Source organism: Miniopterus natalensis, chromosome 15 (genome assembly GCF_054644295.1).
Source record: "Miniopterus natalensis isolate mMinNat1 chromosome 15, mMinNat1.hap1, whole genome shotgun sequence".
Taxonomy (NCBI): domain Eukaryota; kingdom Metazoa; phylum Chordata; class Mammalia; order Chiroptera; family Miniopteridae; genus Miniopterus; species Miniopterus natalensis.
The window spans coordinates 14,922,780-14,936,060 of NC_142095.1; the positions used below are offsets into that span (position 1 = coordinate 14,922,780).

Below are 13,281 nucleotides of genomic sequence, written 5' to 3' on the forward strand. Positions count from 1 at the left end.
CACAGGCCCCGCCCCCACAGGCTCCCGCCCGCCCCCTGCCGGTCAGGCCCCCTGCCCTCCCGACCAGGACCCGCCTCCGCCCTCAGGCCCCCGCCCTCCCGCTCCCGGCTGAGCCCCGGCGCGTCCCCGCAGCCCCTCCCCCCTTCCCGGTGGAAGCCCCGGCTCCGGGCTCCCGGCTCCGCGCGCCCAGCCCCCCGCCCTCCCTGCTCGCCGCGGGGGCGGCCGCGCCGCGGCGCCTGCTCAGTGCGGGACGCGGCGCGCGAGGGGCGGCGACGGCCGGGCGCTCCAGCATGGCGGCGGCGGCGCTGGGCAGCTCCTCGGACGCCCCGTCCCCGGCCGTGGCCGAGCTCTGCCAGAACAGCCCCGAGACCTTCCTGGAGGCCTCCAAGCTGTTGCTCACCTACGCGGACAACATCCTCAGGTTGCCCCCCGCGGGGTCGGACGGGGCTGTGGGGTCGGGCGCGGCGCCTGCTCCGCCTGGGTTTGGGGGCGCCCGGGCCCCCGAGGGCGGCAGGTCGGAGAGGCTGGGGGCCTGGCCCTGGCTCAGTGCCCTCCGGGGGCCTGGAGGTCCGGGCTAGACCCCACCCGCCCGAGAAGAGGGAGTTTCTTTGCACTTGCGACTTGGCACCTGACGTCGGGGTGTTGGGCGAAATGGAGGGCCCCGGGGTAGGGCAGGGCGAGGGAGGTGGGAAGGCGCGCCCCCAGGCTCGGCCTCGGACCCCCCTGTCTGACACTTTCACGTGACGGGTCATCAGCGAACCGGCCTTTAGTGCCCACTGCCCGGATTTGTACCGAGCGGGGTGCCGTCCATTTCCACGTGCTTATCAGAAGTTAGCAGCCACCAGACATTTTCTTCCTAACATTTTGCGAACATATTAAGCATCATACCAAATTAGTGAGGTGGTTTTGGGGGGTTTTTTAACCCTTTTATGGCCTTTTCTGCCCATTTTGGCGATTGAAACATTATTAGCCGCATTGCTTTTAAAGTTACAGCCTTCATGTTCACATCTGGGGTCCGCCGTCGACGCGCCTCTTTCAATAGTGATTCGGGAAGGTGAGCGCCTTGGGTGAGAGTAATTGGTTTCATTCTCCTGTGAGCAGACTTGCAGCTCTAGGCCTCTGAGGGGCCTGTAGGGGAACTGGGGGGCAAGTGTGGTCATTGATTCGGGACCATTACCGCCCCATCCCCTGGACGGACCGACGTGGCGCCCCCAGGAGGGACCCGGTGGGCGGGGGAGGGAGGTGGCACCGAGCTTGAAGGAGCCCCGGGCGCCCGGGGCTGTGCCTGCTGCCTGTTTATCAGGTCAGGATGCTGGCCTAGGTTCTCGCCCAGAGTGCACTTGATTTTCTGAGTGGTGGGTGTTGTTGGCATGAAGTCTAAAAGGAAGTCCCTCCTTAGTTTCCGGTTACAGATTTCACGTGGCTCAATTTTAGAGACATTAGTTGCAAGTGCAGTGTTTTAACCCTTGGCAGTTATAGTCGTCATATAGGTAACATTAATGATTTGAAAATAAATGAAAGGAAAAGCAGAGCAAGCCCTGTATTAGGTGCCAGGTGGTACATGGGGTGCAGCGTGCGCACTGTGCACAGCTACACAGCCGTGACCTCTGTGGGACCACCTTCCTCCTCTGTGACCCCTTCTCAACTCACCTTCGCCCTTAGGGGTCTTCAGAGTGCCAGGAGGATGCCAGTGGACTGTGCATGAGTGAACTCAATAGTTTGAGTTCTCCAGACCCCATCTCCTACGTGGAAAGCCACCAAACTTTTTAAACCCCACTATTCAGAAAAGGGAGGCAGCCTTGAAATGAGGATTTACTTCTGCTTTCAATGTGATGAAACCAGAAAATTCTAAGATCAAGGTATTTTGAGGAAGGAGATCCTTTGCACGCAAATGTCTTGGCATTATGGTCGTCATTATGAATGTTTACCAAGCTCACAGAAAAAACTGGCATGCTGTCAGTTCATGTTACAGCCTTGTGTTTCTAATCTTTAAAAAGTGTTTATCTAAAAAGGGAATTTGGAGTTTGGAACTCCTATAACTGGAGATGGTACAAAAGCTACCCTTTTAGTTTGTTTTAAGTAATAGTATTAGTGGCTGTCCTCATATTCTTAGAATTTAAACTCCTGCAGGCGTCAGGGAGGGAACACTACCTTTCCTTTCTCTTTCAAGTCCAGTGACTTGCTAACCTCTTAACAGAAAAGCTTCAGATTTCTTCTTTATTTCTAGCCACACTACATTACAGATCTGCTAATCTAACTTATTTGAGAGTTGAGAACACCAAGGTTTTCTCTTTTGTTGTTTGGGGAAATCTGTTAGTGTTAGGGATAAGGGGCTGTAAGTGGTGTCTTGATATCTCTTGTTTCTACCTCAGAGTCTGACATAGTATTTCATAGACTAAGAGCTGAAATGAGAATTTCATTAGCAGTGTTTTGGTTTTTTCTGGCACTGATACTTAGCACTACGCACAAGTGAAAATAAAACTTGTGGCCAAGTTTTAAGTTTCAGTTTTGGGTGATGTTTTTCCTATTCCCCCAACTAAGAGTCATAAAGCTAATGAAATTGCAGAATAAAAGATATGCTAATTTGCATACACAATCGGCCATGGATTTGAACCTCTTACCTTTTTCCAGTTCACTGACTTCTAAATAAAATGGTCCTTCTTCAGTGATACCTACTTTCTCAAAAATCTGTAATCGTTTCACTGGCATTCCACATGGGTTTCTTAGATAATTTATTCCATTTGTTCTTTTTAAAATTTTTTATTTTCCACTAATTTCTTTTGCAAACTTCACACAGTTATTGGTTATGACAGCACTATATATGATTGGGAAGCAAGAATGGAAAGTGGGTTTTTTCCTTCCAAGAAAATAAATATGTTGGGAGAAAGACACGGGTGTGGAAAATAGCCACAGCATAAAATCTAGAGAACAATTCCAAGACAATGTTTAATCACATGTTTATGTGAGGAGATAGCAGGGGAACCTAACTTGGAACAGCTTTGAGAACAGAGGTTTGGTAAGATGTGTCCAGTTGATGGAGTAGCAGAGAACATATATTTGACATGATAGGCAAGACAAAGTAATTAGTTTCTAGACTGAAAGAGAAGCATATGAAGGAGGTTTGTGTAGAATAATGATGTAAGAAGACACCAGGCATGGATTTCTTTTGTGAAGCTCTTGCAGTAATCATAAGCATAAATGCGGATAGAATGGAGAGAGAAGTATTATAGGCAGGGATTGGCAATTCTTGATGACTGAATGCAAGGAGAACTGGTGATGGGAGGAGACGACCGAAATAACTTCAGATTTCTATTCTAGGTTACTATGGACACCTGGAGACATTGAGAGAGGGTAGTTAAATGATTGGGGAGTTTGTTGGCATCTTGCATGGTGGAGAACATGTAAGCTTGTAATCAGGCTGGTGGGTTTAAATCCCAGTCAACCATTTCCTAAAAGTGTGATTGTAGGCAGTTTCTGTAAATTCCGTGGGCTTCAGTTTCCTCATTTTTAAAAGGAAAGAGAAATACCTACATTGTAGGATTGTTACAAAAGATAGAAAAAAGGACCTGGCACATATGTCATCTATTGTTGTTACTCAGTTTTTCATGTTAAAAAAGCTAGATTACCTGTATGTTTCCCTTGCTGCCAGCTACAGAGGATGAGTAGAGTTAGAGCCAGAGATGGGTCTAAGGCAGATATTTTGGAAATTTATGTGTATCTCAGAATAACAGATTTTCAGAAGGACTAGAAATAATTTTCAAAATGACCTACAAAGCAACTTTTGTGATTAGTAATGAAAATACAAGAGTAGAGGATGTACTCATGTACTAGGTTTCCATTTATGTGAACCCTCCTTGGATTTTGTGTTCCAAAGAGGGAGAGGGCTAGTAAATGATCAGATATATTTAATTCTCAGTGTTTCTTTCTTTTTTTTTTTTTAATGTCTTTATTGATTTCAGAGAGAGGAAGGGAGAGGGAGAGAGAGAGAGATAGAAACATCAATGATGAGAGTCATTGATTGGCTGCCTCCTGCACATCCTCTTACTGGTGATGGAGCCTGTAACCTGGGCATGTGCCCTTACTAGGAATTGAACAGTGACCTCCTGGTTCATGGGTCTATGCTCGACCACTGAGCCACTCTGGCTTGGCTCATACACCATTCTTGATGATTGAAATCCATCAAAACAACATAGGCAAAACCTTCTCCCCCACATCTCTGAGGCTGACATGGATTTTTTCCTTAGCAACCTAAAAACTCATAAAGGTATCTCACTTTAAAAGCACAGAATTAAAATGTCATATGGATTTCCTTATGGCAGCATTAATATTTTCATCTGTAAAGTTAAACAGTGAGGTTGTAGTAAATGGATAGTGAGAAACAAATCACAAAATGCACTTTTCCAGACTGTGCTCCCCATTTCTTTAAAGTTGGGACTTATCCTACCCTGTAGGAGTATAGCTAGTATAAAATGTGAAAAGGAATGCAAAAAACATTGTGAAAAATATTAACTGTTACATATAACATGTAATCAGACTTTTTTTTTTTAAATCAGAAACCCTAATGATGAAAAATACAGATCTATCCGGATTGGAAACACAGCTTTTTCCACTAGACTCCTGCCCGTCAGAGGAGCAGTTGAATGTCTATTTGAAATGGGCTTTGAAGAGGTAAGTCTCTTTAAGGGTTCCTTCTCCTCAATTCATGTACAAAACATTCACTATTATTTTGATGGATAATTACCTAAATAAGATAATATTTTGGAAATCTGTGGAACTAGTTATTTCTTCACCTATTAAACATTTAAAAGTCACAATAAATATACTGTAAAATCACAGTAAAATATAACAAATCTCCCACAGGGAAAAGTCTCCATCCAAACTGTGAGGTGAGACATGCAACCCAAGTACTAAATTATGCCTCACTTTAAACTTTTAGCAAAAACCTGATTTGTGAGAACACATGAATACTAATAAGGTGCAACCAACTGTCTCAGTAATAAATGAAAAGAGTAAACACAGAAAAGCTGAACTTAGTTGTTGCATATAAGTTCTGTAACAGGAGAAAAGAACTTCTGTGTGTTTTTTTGTTTTAGGTCAAAAGATAAGTATGGTGTTTCCATCTTCTGTCATTTGGGGCATAGTTTAATTTTATGACACAATGAAAGTAGTCATCAAGATTGTGAATTTTCTTTGTATATGCTTGACCATTTATAGTTTATGGAATGCTGAAAGAAGTTGGACCAGGTTATGAAGACTGTCGTCAGTAGCAGTCAGAATTGACAAGGCTGTAGAAATTGTTAAAGAAACATGCTGATTTGCTATAGGATATACTTTTCCTTCCTGCCTCTCTGCTTGGCTGCCCCACATTCTGTTCCAGGCCCTGGGGATATAGTGTTGAACTAGGTAAATACAGATCTTTTCTTACGTGAAGCTTGCATTCTAGTAGGTTAGACAGATAGTAGACATGAGGCATTGGAGGAGGGCAGTTTGGTTGTCTTGGTGACTGGAAGATATTAATTACCAGCATTTAGTGGGCAGGCGGGGACCACATTTGCTTAACATCTGGCAACGAGAACTGTCTCAGCAAAAATGTGTTGAGAAACACAGGTTTGTTAAATACTAGAATTCTCATTGACGTCTTAAAATGTTATTGGATCTATTACATTAAGCCTGTAATTTTTTCCTTTAATGAAAATATAGTGCTATTGATTAAACCTGTTTGGTACAGATACTTTGGCTATAATCATTTGTTCTATTAGAACTTGTCCTGAAAAGAATGGAGGGAAGAGAGCCAAGGCATGAGCAGCATCTCTGTCTTATCAGGAGCCTCTCTGACGTGTGGACTGAGACACAGTCCCAGATACTTGTCAGCTATTTTTCCATCGCTGTCCATGGTGTCAGCTATCTTACTCAGTGCTCCTCCACTAACAGCAGTATGAGATCAGAAGCCTCTATATTTGGCTTTAAACCAGATGTCTGGTTTCTCTTCGCAGACCTCACCATAGATGTGAGCTGGTTCCTTCTAATGTTGGAAAAATCATTGTGTTCCAGTCTGTTCCAGTTATCATGTAGGTTATCATCACAACTGTAGAAAAATTATTTTTGCTCAGCCCTCCCAACTGTACAGACATGTGGGTTTTGGTCTGTGTTCAGTCTAAGAGTCAGTTATAGCTTAATTAAGATCATGCAGTTTGAATCCTTGCTCTGACAATTCTGTAGCATCAGGCAGGTTAACTTTTCTGAGCTTTCATATTTTCATGTAAAAAGTGGAGATTAACCTAATGCCTCTCAGGCTGGTTGTGACAATTACTTGAGATAATATATGTAAAGAGCTTAGCACAAGGCTACAACACATAAACACAATAAATGGAAATAGTCTTTTTTATAGCTATTATGAGTAATGTATGGAACTTGCTGGCCTCTTTCAGTTTTTTTAAAAGGATTCATGTGGAACTGATTTTCATGTCATTATTGAGTAATATCTTGGCCAGTTAATTCCTTTAGGTCTGCCATCACCAGGAAAATAAGGTTATTCTCAGTTGTGGGGTTTAATTTAAATGCTTACAGTCTATAAGTCTGCTGCACTTTGTAACAACTGTTTCATCTCATTTGCAGTTGGTAGAATTAGTGTTGTAACACTGCTGCTTCTCAACACTTTGAAAATTGATTGAATATACTTTCATTTCACCTTTTTTCTTATTTTTTAATTTGTATTTTACATTGTGAATTTTGTTATGTTTATTGTATCTCAAAGCACACTGATAAAATTATGGATATTTATTAAATGAACTACATAAAATATTGGATTTTTTTAATTGATATTTTGTTTTGTTTGGACCAAAGACATGCTCTTAGTAGACTAGTATATATATCAGCTTTTATTTCTCTAGTCCTTGGAACAAGTATTGCTGTTAACAATCATCATTTTGAATTAACCATCAGGGTGTACTTCGTGTTATCTTGGTGGAATTATGAGGCTTTCTGAAAAGATAAATATTTTTCTGAACGTTCTTTGAACTAATAAAATAGGCTTTAGCATTATATGCTAACAAAAAGCCAAATTTTCTTAATTTTCTGGTTTTTGTTAGGCATTACCTTTATATATTTAAAAAGTGCCATACGATAAGAAAACAGAATGATTATTAAAATATGACATATTCTATAGTATTGGCTTCCTTTATACATATTTATAAAAGAATGACTATCAGTATAAAGCGAAGGTTAAAATTTTTTCTAATTTTATAAATTCCAGGGAGAAACACACCTTATCTTTCCTAAGAAAGCGTCAGTGGAGCAGCTGCAAAAAATTCGTGACCTCATTGCCACAGAGAGAAGTAGCAGATTGGATGGATCAAATAAGAGCCACAAAGTAGAATTATCTCAGCAACCTGTAGCTAGTACCCAGCTTCCTACAGCACAGTCTTCAAATCCTAATGGGTTAACCCAGCATGCAAGGAACAGTGAAGGGCGGTCATCAAATCCACCATCTGCTCCAATGGTAATGTTAGAATTAAACCTTCCTTAACTGTTTTTTATAAAGTGTTGAAACAGCAAAAGCTTTGAAATATGTTAGGACTTATTCCTGAATTTATGCCTCAGCTATTCTAATACATCCAAATTTTCCCAACTCTAAAGAATTGTCAAATTTGTAACAAAAATGGGGGAAATGGCTTTCTTTTGTTTATACTTTTAAATCTTAACTTGTGGTTTATTGCTTCTGAGGGTAAGTTTTGCTTATTAATAGGCATATCCCCTGTACACATGCTCCCTAGCTACCTCCATGCTGTTCCTCTGACAGAAATGGTCTTTTCCTTTCCCTATTTACGAGCTGCTTCTCCTCCTTCATATTTTACCACAGACATCTTATACTCAGGGAATGCTGGGGCCAGAACCCTGTAAAAGCCTCACTGTCCTCATTATTTGCTTTGTAACTCTTATCATACTTATGAATAAGTTTTCTAATTTACCATTATATCCCCAGTACCTAGCAAATAATAAAAGGTCATTAAATGCTTGAATAATTGAACATTGTTTTTCAGTGTGTGTTTGTTTCTGTATCCATAGATGACTTACTCTTTGAGGATAATGTCCTTGTCTGTTTTGGTTCTGTCATTCTTCTTTGCTAATGCCCCTCCCCCATAGACCATAAAGTGATCATGTCTGTCTTGTGCATTCATCCCCAGTGCTTAATACAGTACCTGACATTGAAGTAAGTATTTCACAATGGTTCTGTTTTTTTTTAATCTATCTCTACCTTTTAATACACTCATTTAACCAATTCATATTTACTGTAATTGAACTTATTTCTGACATTTTATTTTGTATTTTCTATGTTCCTGCTTTCTTGGTTTTTTCTCTTTCTTTCTTTCTTTCTTTCTTTCTTTCTTTCTTTCTTTCTTCTTTTCTTTTCTTTTCTTTTCTTTTCTTTTCTTTTCTTTTCTTTTCTTTTCTTTTCTTTTCTTTTCTTTTCTTTTCTTTTCTTTTCTTTTCTTTTCTTTTTTTGTGTAAGTGGGCTGTGCAAGAAGTAATTGTTCTTAGCGTGCACACTCCTTTTAAGAATCTAAGCGTCTCCCAGCACTTTTCAGAGGCATATTCTTTGTTGACAAGGAGTGTTGGGGTGAAGGGTTGCAAAATGTCTAGGTGTTCTGTTTGCAGGGCCCATCCAGTCTCCCTAAGGCTTGCTTACTCCAAGGCCTCTTCCTGCTCTGTGGACTCTGTGGCTCCTCTGCCTTTGGGATTATTTTGAGAACATTTTTTAGTTTTTGTAAACACTCTCTGGAGGACATATTGCTGTGGTTCCTTCCTTTAATTCATTTGTATCTGCCTTTCCTCTTTAAGAGTGTTTCTCCTTTGCTAATGCTGAGTAGAGTTTTAAAAAGTTATATTACTTATTACTTACAGGAATTTGAAGTGGAAGGGGTTGTCCTATGCATTGCACAGAGCATTGTCATGATCCAAGCTTCTGGTCAAGAATTCATAGTACCCTTGTTTAAATATATTCTCAGTAATATAAGATACTCAAAGAGAAAAAGTAGATATATCTTAGACTGTGACACAGATACGGCTATCTCCTAATACTAATTTTGTAAAAGTTTTAAGTGTAATTATTTCAGTAAATCCATATATTCCTCTTTATGAAATCATAGATCCAGTGTTTTTTATGTTTTTTTTGTAGAATATGGAGAAAAAAACTAATTTCAATTTTTTTTTTTCTATTAGATTACTGCTGATTCAATCATTCTGAAAGTTCTTCGATCCAACCTTCAGCATGTACTGGTCTATGAGAATCTTGCTCTCCAGGAGAAAGCATTGGCTTGTATTCCAGTCCAAGAACTAAAAGAGAGATCTCAAGAGAAATTATCTAGAGCTAGAAAATTGGATAAAGGTAGTGGCTTTCCATAACCATTCATTGCTAAAAATGCATCATTGCTAAATAAACAGAAACACTAAATGGAGCCTTTTGCTGCGTACATTGTAAATATCTAACCTATTTCTATTTGGATTTTTAAAGAATACAATAACAGCATAACTGTATTGCATATACCTAATGGACACATCTGTTAACATTTTTTTTTTTTTACCTGAATGTGTATTTGCAGTTTAATCATAATCATTGGTATGTGAATTTTTTTAGGTATAGTAGAACTTGAGTCCATGGAATATATGATGGCATTATTAGCGAATTTTAATTTTAATGTGAATTTGACAGAAATCATATTCACAATTCATAAGATTAGACCGTTGATTCACTTTGGTTAAGAGAGAGACATTATTTACTAATTAAGAATGTAGATTTTGAAGCCAAGTGCCTGGATATAAATTTAGCTCTGCCACTTACTGTGCATCACTGAGCAAGTAATTTAATCTCTATGCCTCAATTTCTTCATTTTAAAATGGGGATGATAATTTTAAGAAATAAATGAGATATTACTTGGAAATGGCTCTGAACAATTCCTGCCACATTCATTTACCAATAATTATATGTTATCATTAATGGTCTTCAGATTTTAGTTGTTAAATTATTCCAACTTCTGCATTTTACTATGAGTTTCTATGTACTTCTTATCTGGCTGTTGTAGGGACTCTAAAGAGAAAGATGATGGCAGTGCTATATTTCTAGAAGTTCATTTTTAATCTAACATTCATGAATATCTTTTTTGTTGGGAAACTCATATTATGCAGGAAAATCTAAATTCTCCTTGCCAGTCCTACTCTTCTTCCATAGGTAACAGCTAATACCTCGTGATGTGTTTCTTTTCATATATTTTTCTCTGTATTTACTCATTTACAGTTATCTGTAAAAATTAATAGTTTAAGTTGTGTGGGTTTACATAAAATTTATCATCCCATGTATCTTCAGCTCCTTGGTGCTTTTCATTTACTGTTATGTCTTAGAAATCTTTTTAACTCTCCATGGTGTCCTATAGTATGCATATACTATTGTTTGTACAGTTCCCTATCGAAGGACATTGAGATTTTTTAACAGTTTTCTCTATTCCAAATGCTGCTTCAGTGAAGATTCTTGTAAAGCATGCCTCCTGGTATATGTGCACAAATGTTTCCCTGAGATAGATATAGAAGTGTCATGAGTGTGTAGTGGGTGTTTGTTATAGTGGATTCTGCCAAAGAAATCGACTTCCAGTTTATACCAGAAGTGCCTGAGAAGTATTGGTTTCCACTTAATGAAAGTATTGAACTTCTTTTATGGACTTTTAAATTTTTTCTGATGGGTTTGTTAGTATTGTTACTGATTTGTAGAAGTTCTTTATATATTCTGGGTACTTTTCTTTGTTAGACATGTTACTTTTTTTTTACCCCAGTGTTCTTTGTTTAATTTCACTTAGTATATATTTTCATATACAAAGTTATAAATTTTATAAGAAATTTAATTGTTTTCGGTATTTTACAATTTTTGTCTTGGTTAAGATCATAAACATATTCATGAACAAAAGTTATAAACATATTCTCTTGTAACTTCTATTACTTTCTAATACTTTTATAGTATTTCCTCTTTATATGTAATATATCAAAGATATAAAATTAACCAAAGAACTTACATGTTTATAAGCATAACTCATGGACACAGACATTGGTATGGGGAAGGCCTGGGGGTGGGGTGGATGTGGGGTGGAGGGGATCAATGGGGGATAAAGGGAGACATCTATAAAAAAAAATTATATATACATATTAGGATGAATTAAGTACAGTTGGGATCCATTATTTTGATAGCTACCTGTCCCAATATTTATTAAACATTCCATCCTCTTAGAACTACTTTGAAAGACTAACTTTATTAAATATAGTTTATTTTAGTAAAATCTCAGACATTTCTCGTAGCAATATTTTTCTGATAATATCTCCTGAGGCAAGGGAAACAAAAGAAAAAACAAAAAACAAGTGGAACTACATCAAACTAAAAAGGTTTTGCACAGCGAAGGAAACCATCAACAAAATGAAAAGATAATCCACTGAATGGGAGAACAAGGGGTTAATATCCAAAATTTATAAAAAACTTATAAAACTTAATACCAGAAAACCAAACAATCCAATTAAGAAATGGGCAGAGGACCTGAATAGATACTTCTGCAAAGAGGACATACAGGTGGCCAATAGGCATATGAAAAGATGCTCAATATCACTAATCAGAGAAACACAAATTAAAACCACAATGAGGTATCACCTCACACCTGTAAGAATGGCTACCAATAAATCAACAAACGTATTGGCAAGGATGTGGAGAGAAGGGAACCATCGTGCACTGTTGGTGGGAATGCAGATTGGTGCAACCACTGTGGAAAGCAGTATGGAGCTGCCTTACGACCCAGTGATTCCACTTCTAGGAATATATCCAAAGAAACCTGAAACACTAATTCAAAAGAATACATGCACCCCTATGTTCATTGCAGCATTATTTACAATAGACAAGATTTGGGAGTAGTCCAAGTGCCCATCAGTAGATAAGTGGATAAAAAAACTGTGGTACATTTACACCATGGAGTACTACTTGGCTATAAAAATGAAGAAAATCCACCTTTGTGACAGCATGGATGGACCTGGAGAGCATTATGCTAAGTGAAATAAGCCAGTCAGAGAAAGACAAGTACCATATGATTTCACTCATATATGGAATCTAATGAACAAAATGAACTCTCTAGCAAAACAGAGACCCATAGATAGAGAGCAGGCTGACAGCTCTCAGGGGTGGGGGGATTGAGAAAAATGACACAACAGTGTGAGGATTGCCGGGGCAGGTGCGGTGGGGGAGGTTAGACATGCTCGTGTTTTTATGTGTTTTGTGGAGAGTATCCATTAATTATGTTGTATGTTGAAGCACTGATAGAAAAGCTAATAAGATGATTTTTAAAGTGTCTGAAATTTCATGATTTCTGCCTGTGCTTTTGTGATTGTTTCATATTTACTTGTATATGTACTTGACAAATTTAACATAGTAATTTTAAAATGTTTTTCCAAATCAGGCTTTTTTCGTTACTTCCCATGTGTTTCAGAATCAATTCCAAACTGATAGTTCCCTGAGAGATTGTTGTGTTCAGCTCATAGGTTAATGGGTAATGTCAGTTAGAAGGTACAAAGTGTAGATGTCCTACTGCTCTAAGTGTGCAGTGTATCATTAGTGTATTCCAGCTTCGTTCACAGTATACTGACGTTTAGTTTCCTTCTTGCATCAATATTTATGCAAACCTTGTAGATCACCTTATATTTTCATATATTTCAGCTCATATTTGAGAATAAAATATGTGGATGTTTTTAGTTTTTGTAAGCTTTAGCTCTTACTTGGTTCTGTGTTAATTTCTCAGGTACTAATTTAAGTGATGAGGATTTTCTTTTGCTGGAGCTTTTACACTGGTTTAAGGAAGAATTTTTTCAATGGGTGAATGACATTTTGTGCAGCAAATGTGGTGGCAAGACTAAGTCTAGAGGTGAAGCGTTATTTCCCACTGACGATGAGTTGAAGTGGGGTGCAAACAGAGTGGAAGATCATTATTGTGATGTGTGCCAGTTCAGCAATCGATTCCCGAGGTGGGTATCCACTAGACAGGAAAGTCTTAATGTAATGGGTAGAAGAGAATTTTTATTAAATGAACTTTTTAATCTTCATTTTAATTATTAGGACAGGGATCAACAAGCTTTGGCTAGCAGGCTGAATCCAGCCCACATCCTGTTTTTGTAAATAAAGTTTTGTTGGAACACATCCGGGCTGATTTCATTTGTGTGTGGTCTATAACTACTTTTACATTACAGTGGCAGAGTTGAATACAGGTA

The 13,281-nt window shown here is 38.9% G+C and overlaps 1 protein-coding gene across 3 annotated transcripts in view; it reads left to right on the top strand.

Annotated features, from left to right (window-relative positions):
* Positions 1-290: 290 nt before the first annotated feature.
* NGLY1 (N-glycanase 1) overlaps positions 291-13,281 on the top strand; it is a 31,515-nt gene continuing 18,524 nt past the window's right edge. For 2 of the 3 annotated variants that reach the window (XM_016198798.2, XM_087824913.1), the window contains exons 1-5: positions 291-421; positions 4,554-4,668; positions 7,253-7,498; positions 9,220-9,385; positions 12,816-13,038. In XM_016198798.2, the coding sequence (XP_016054284.2) occupies positions 291-421; positions 4,554-4,668; positions 7,253-7,498; positions 9,220-9,385; positions 12,816-13,038 (881 nt within the window). Of the gene's footprint in view, positions 422-980; positions 1,055-4,553; positions 4,669-7,252; positions 7,499-9,219; positions 9,386-12,815; positions 13,039-13,281 lie in introns of those variants that run through there. The other variant, XM_016198797.2, reaches the window with a different exon arrangement.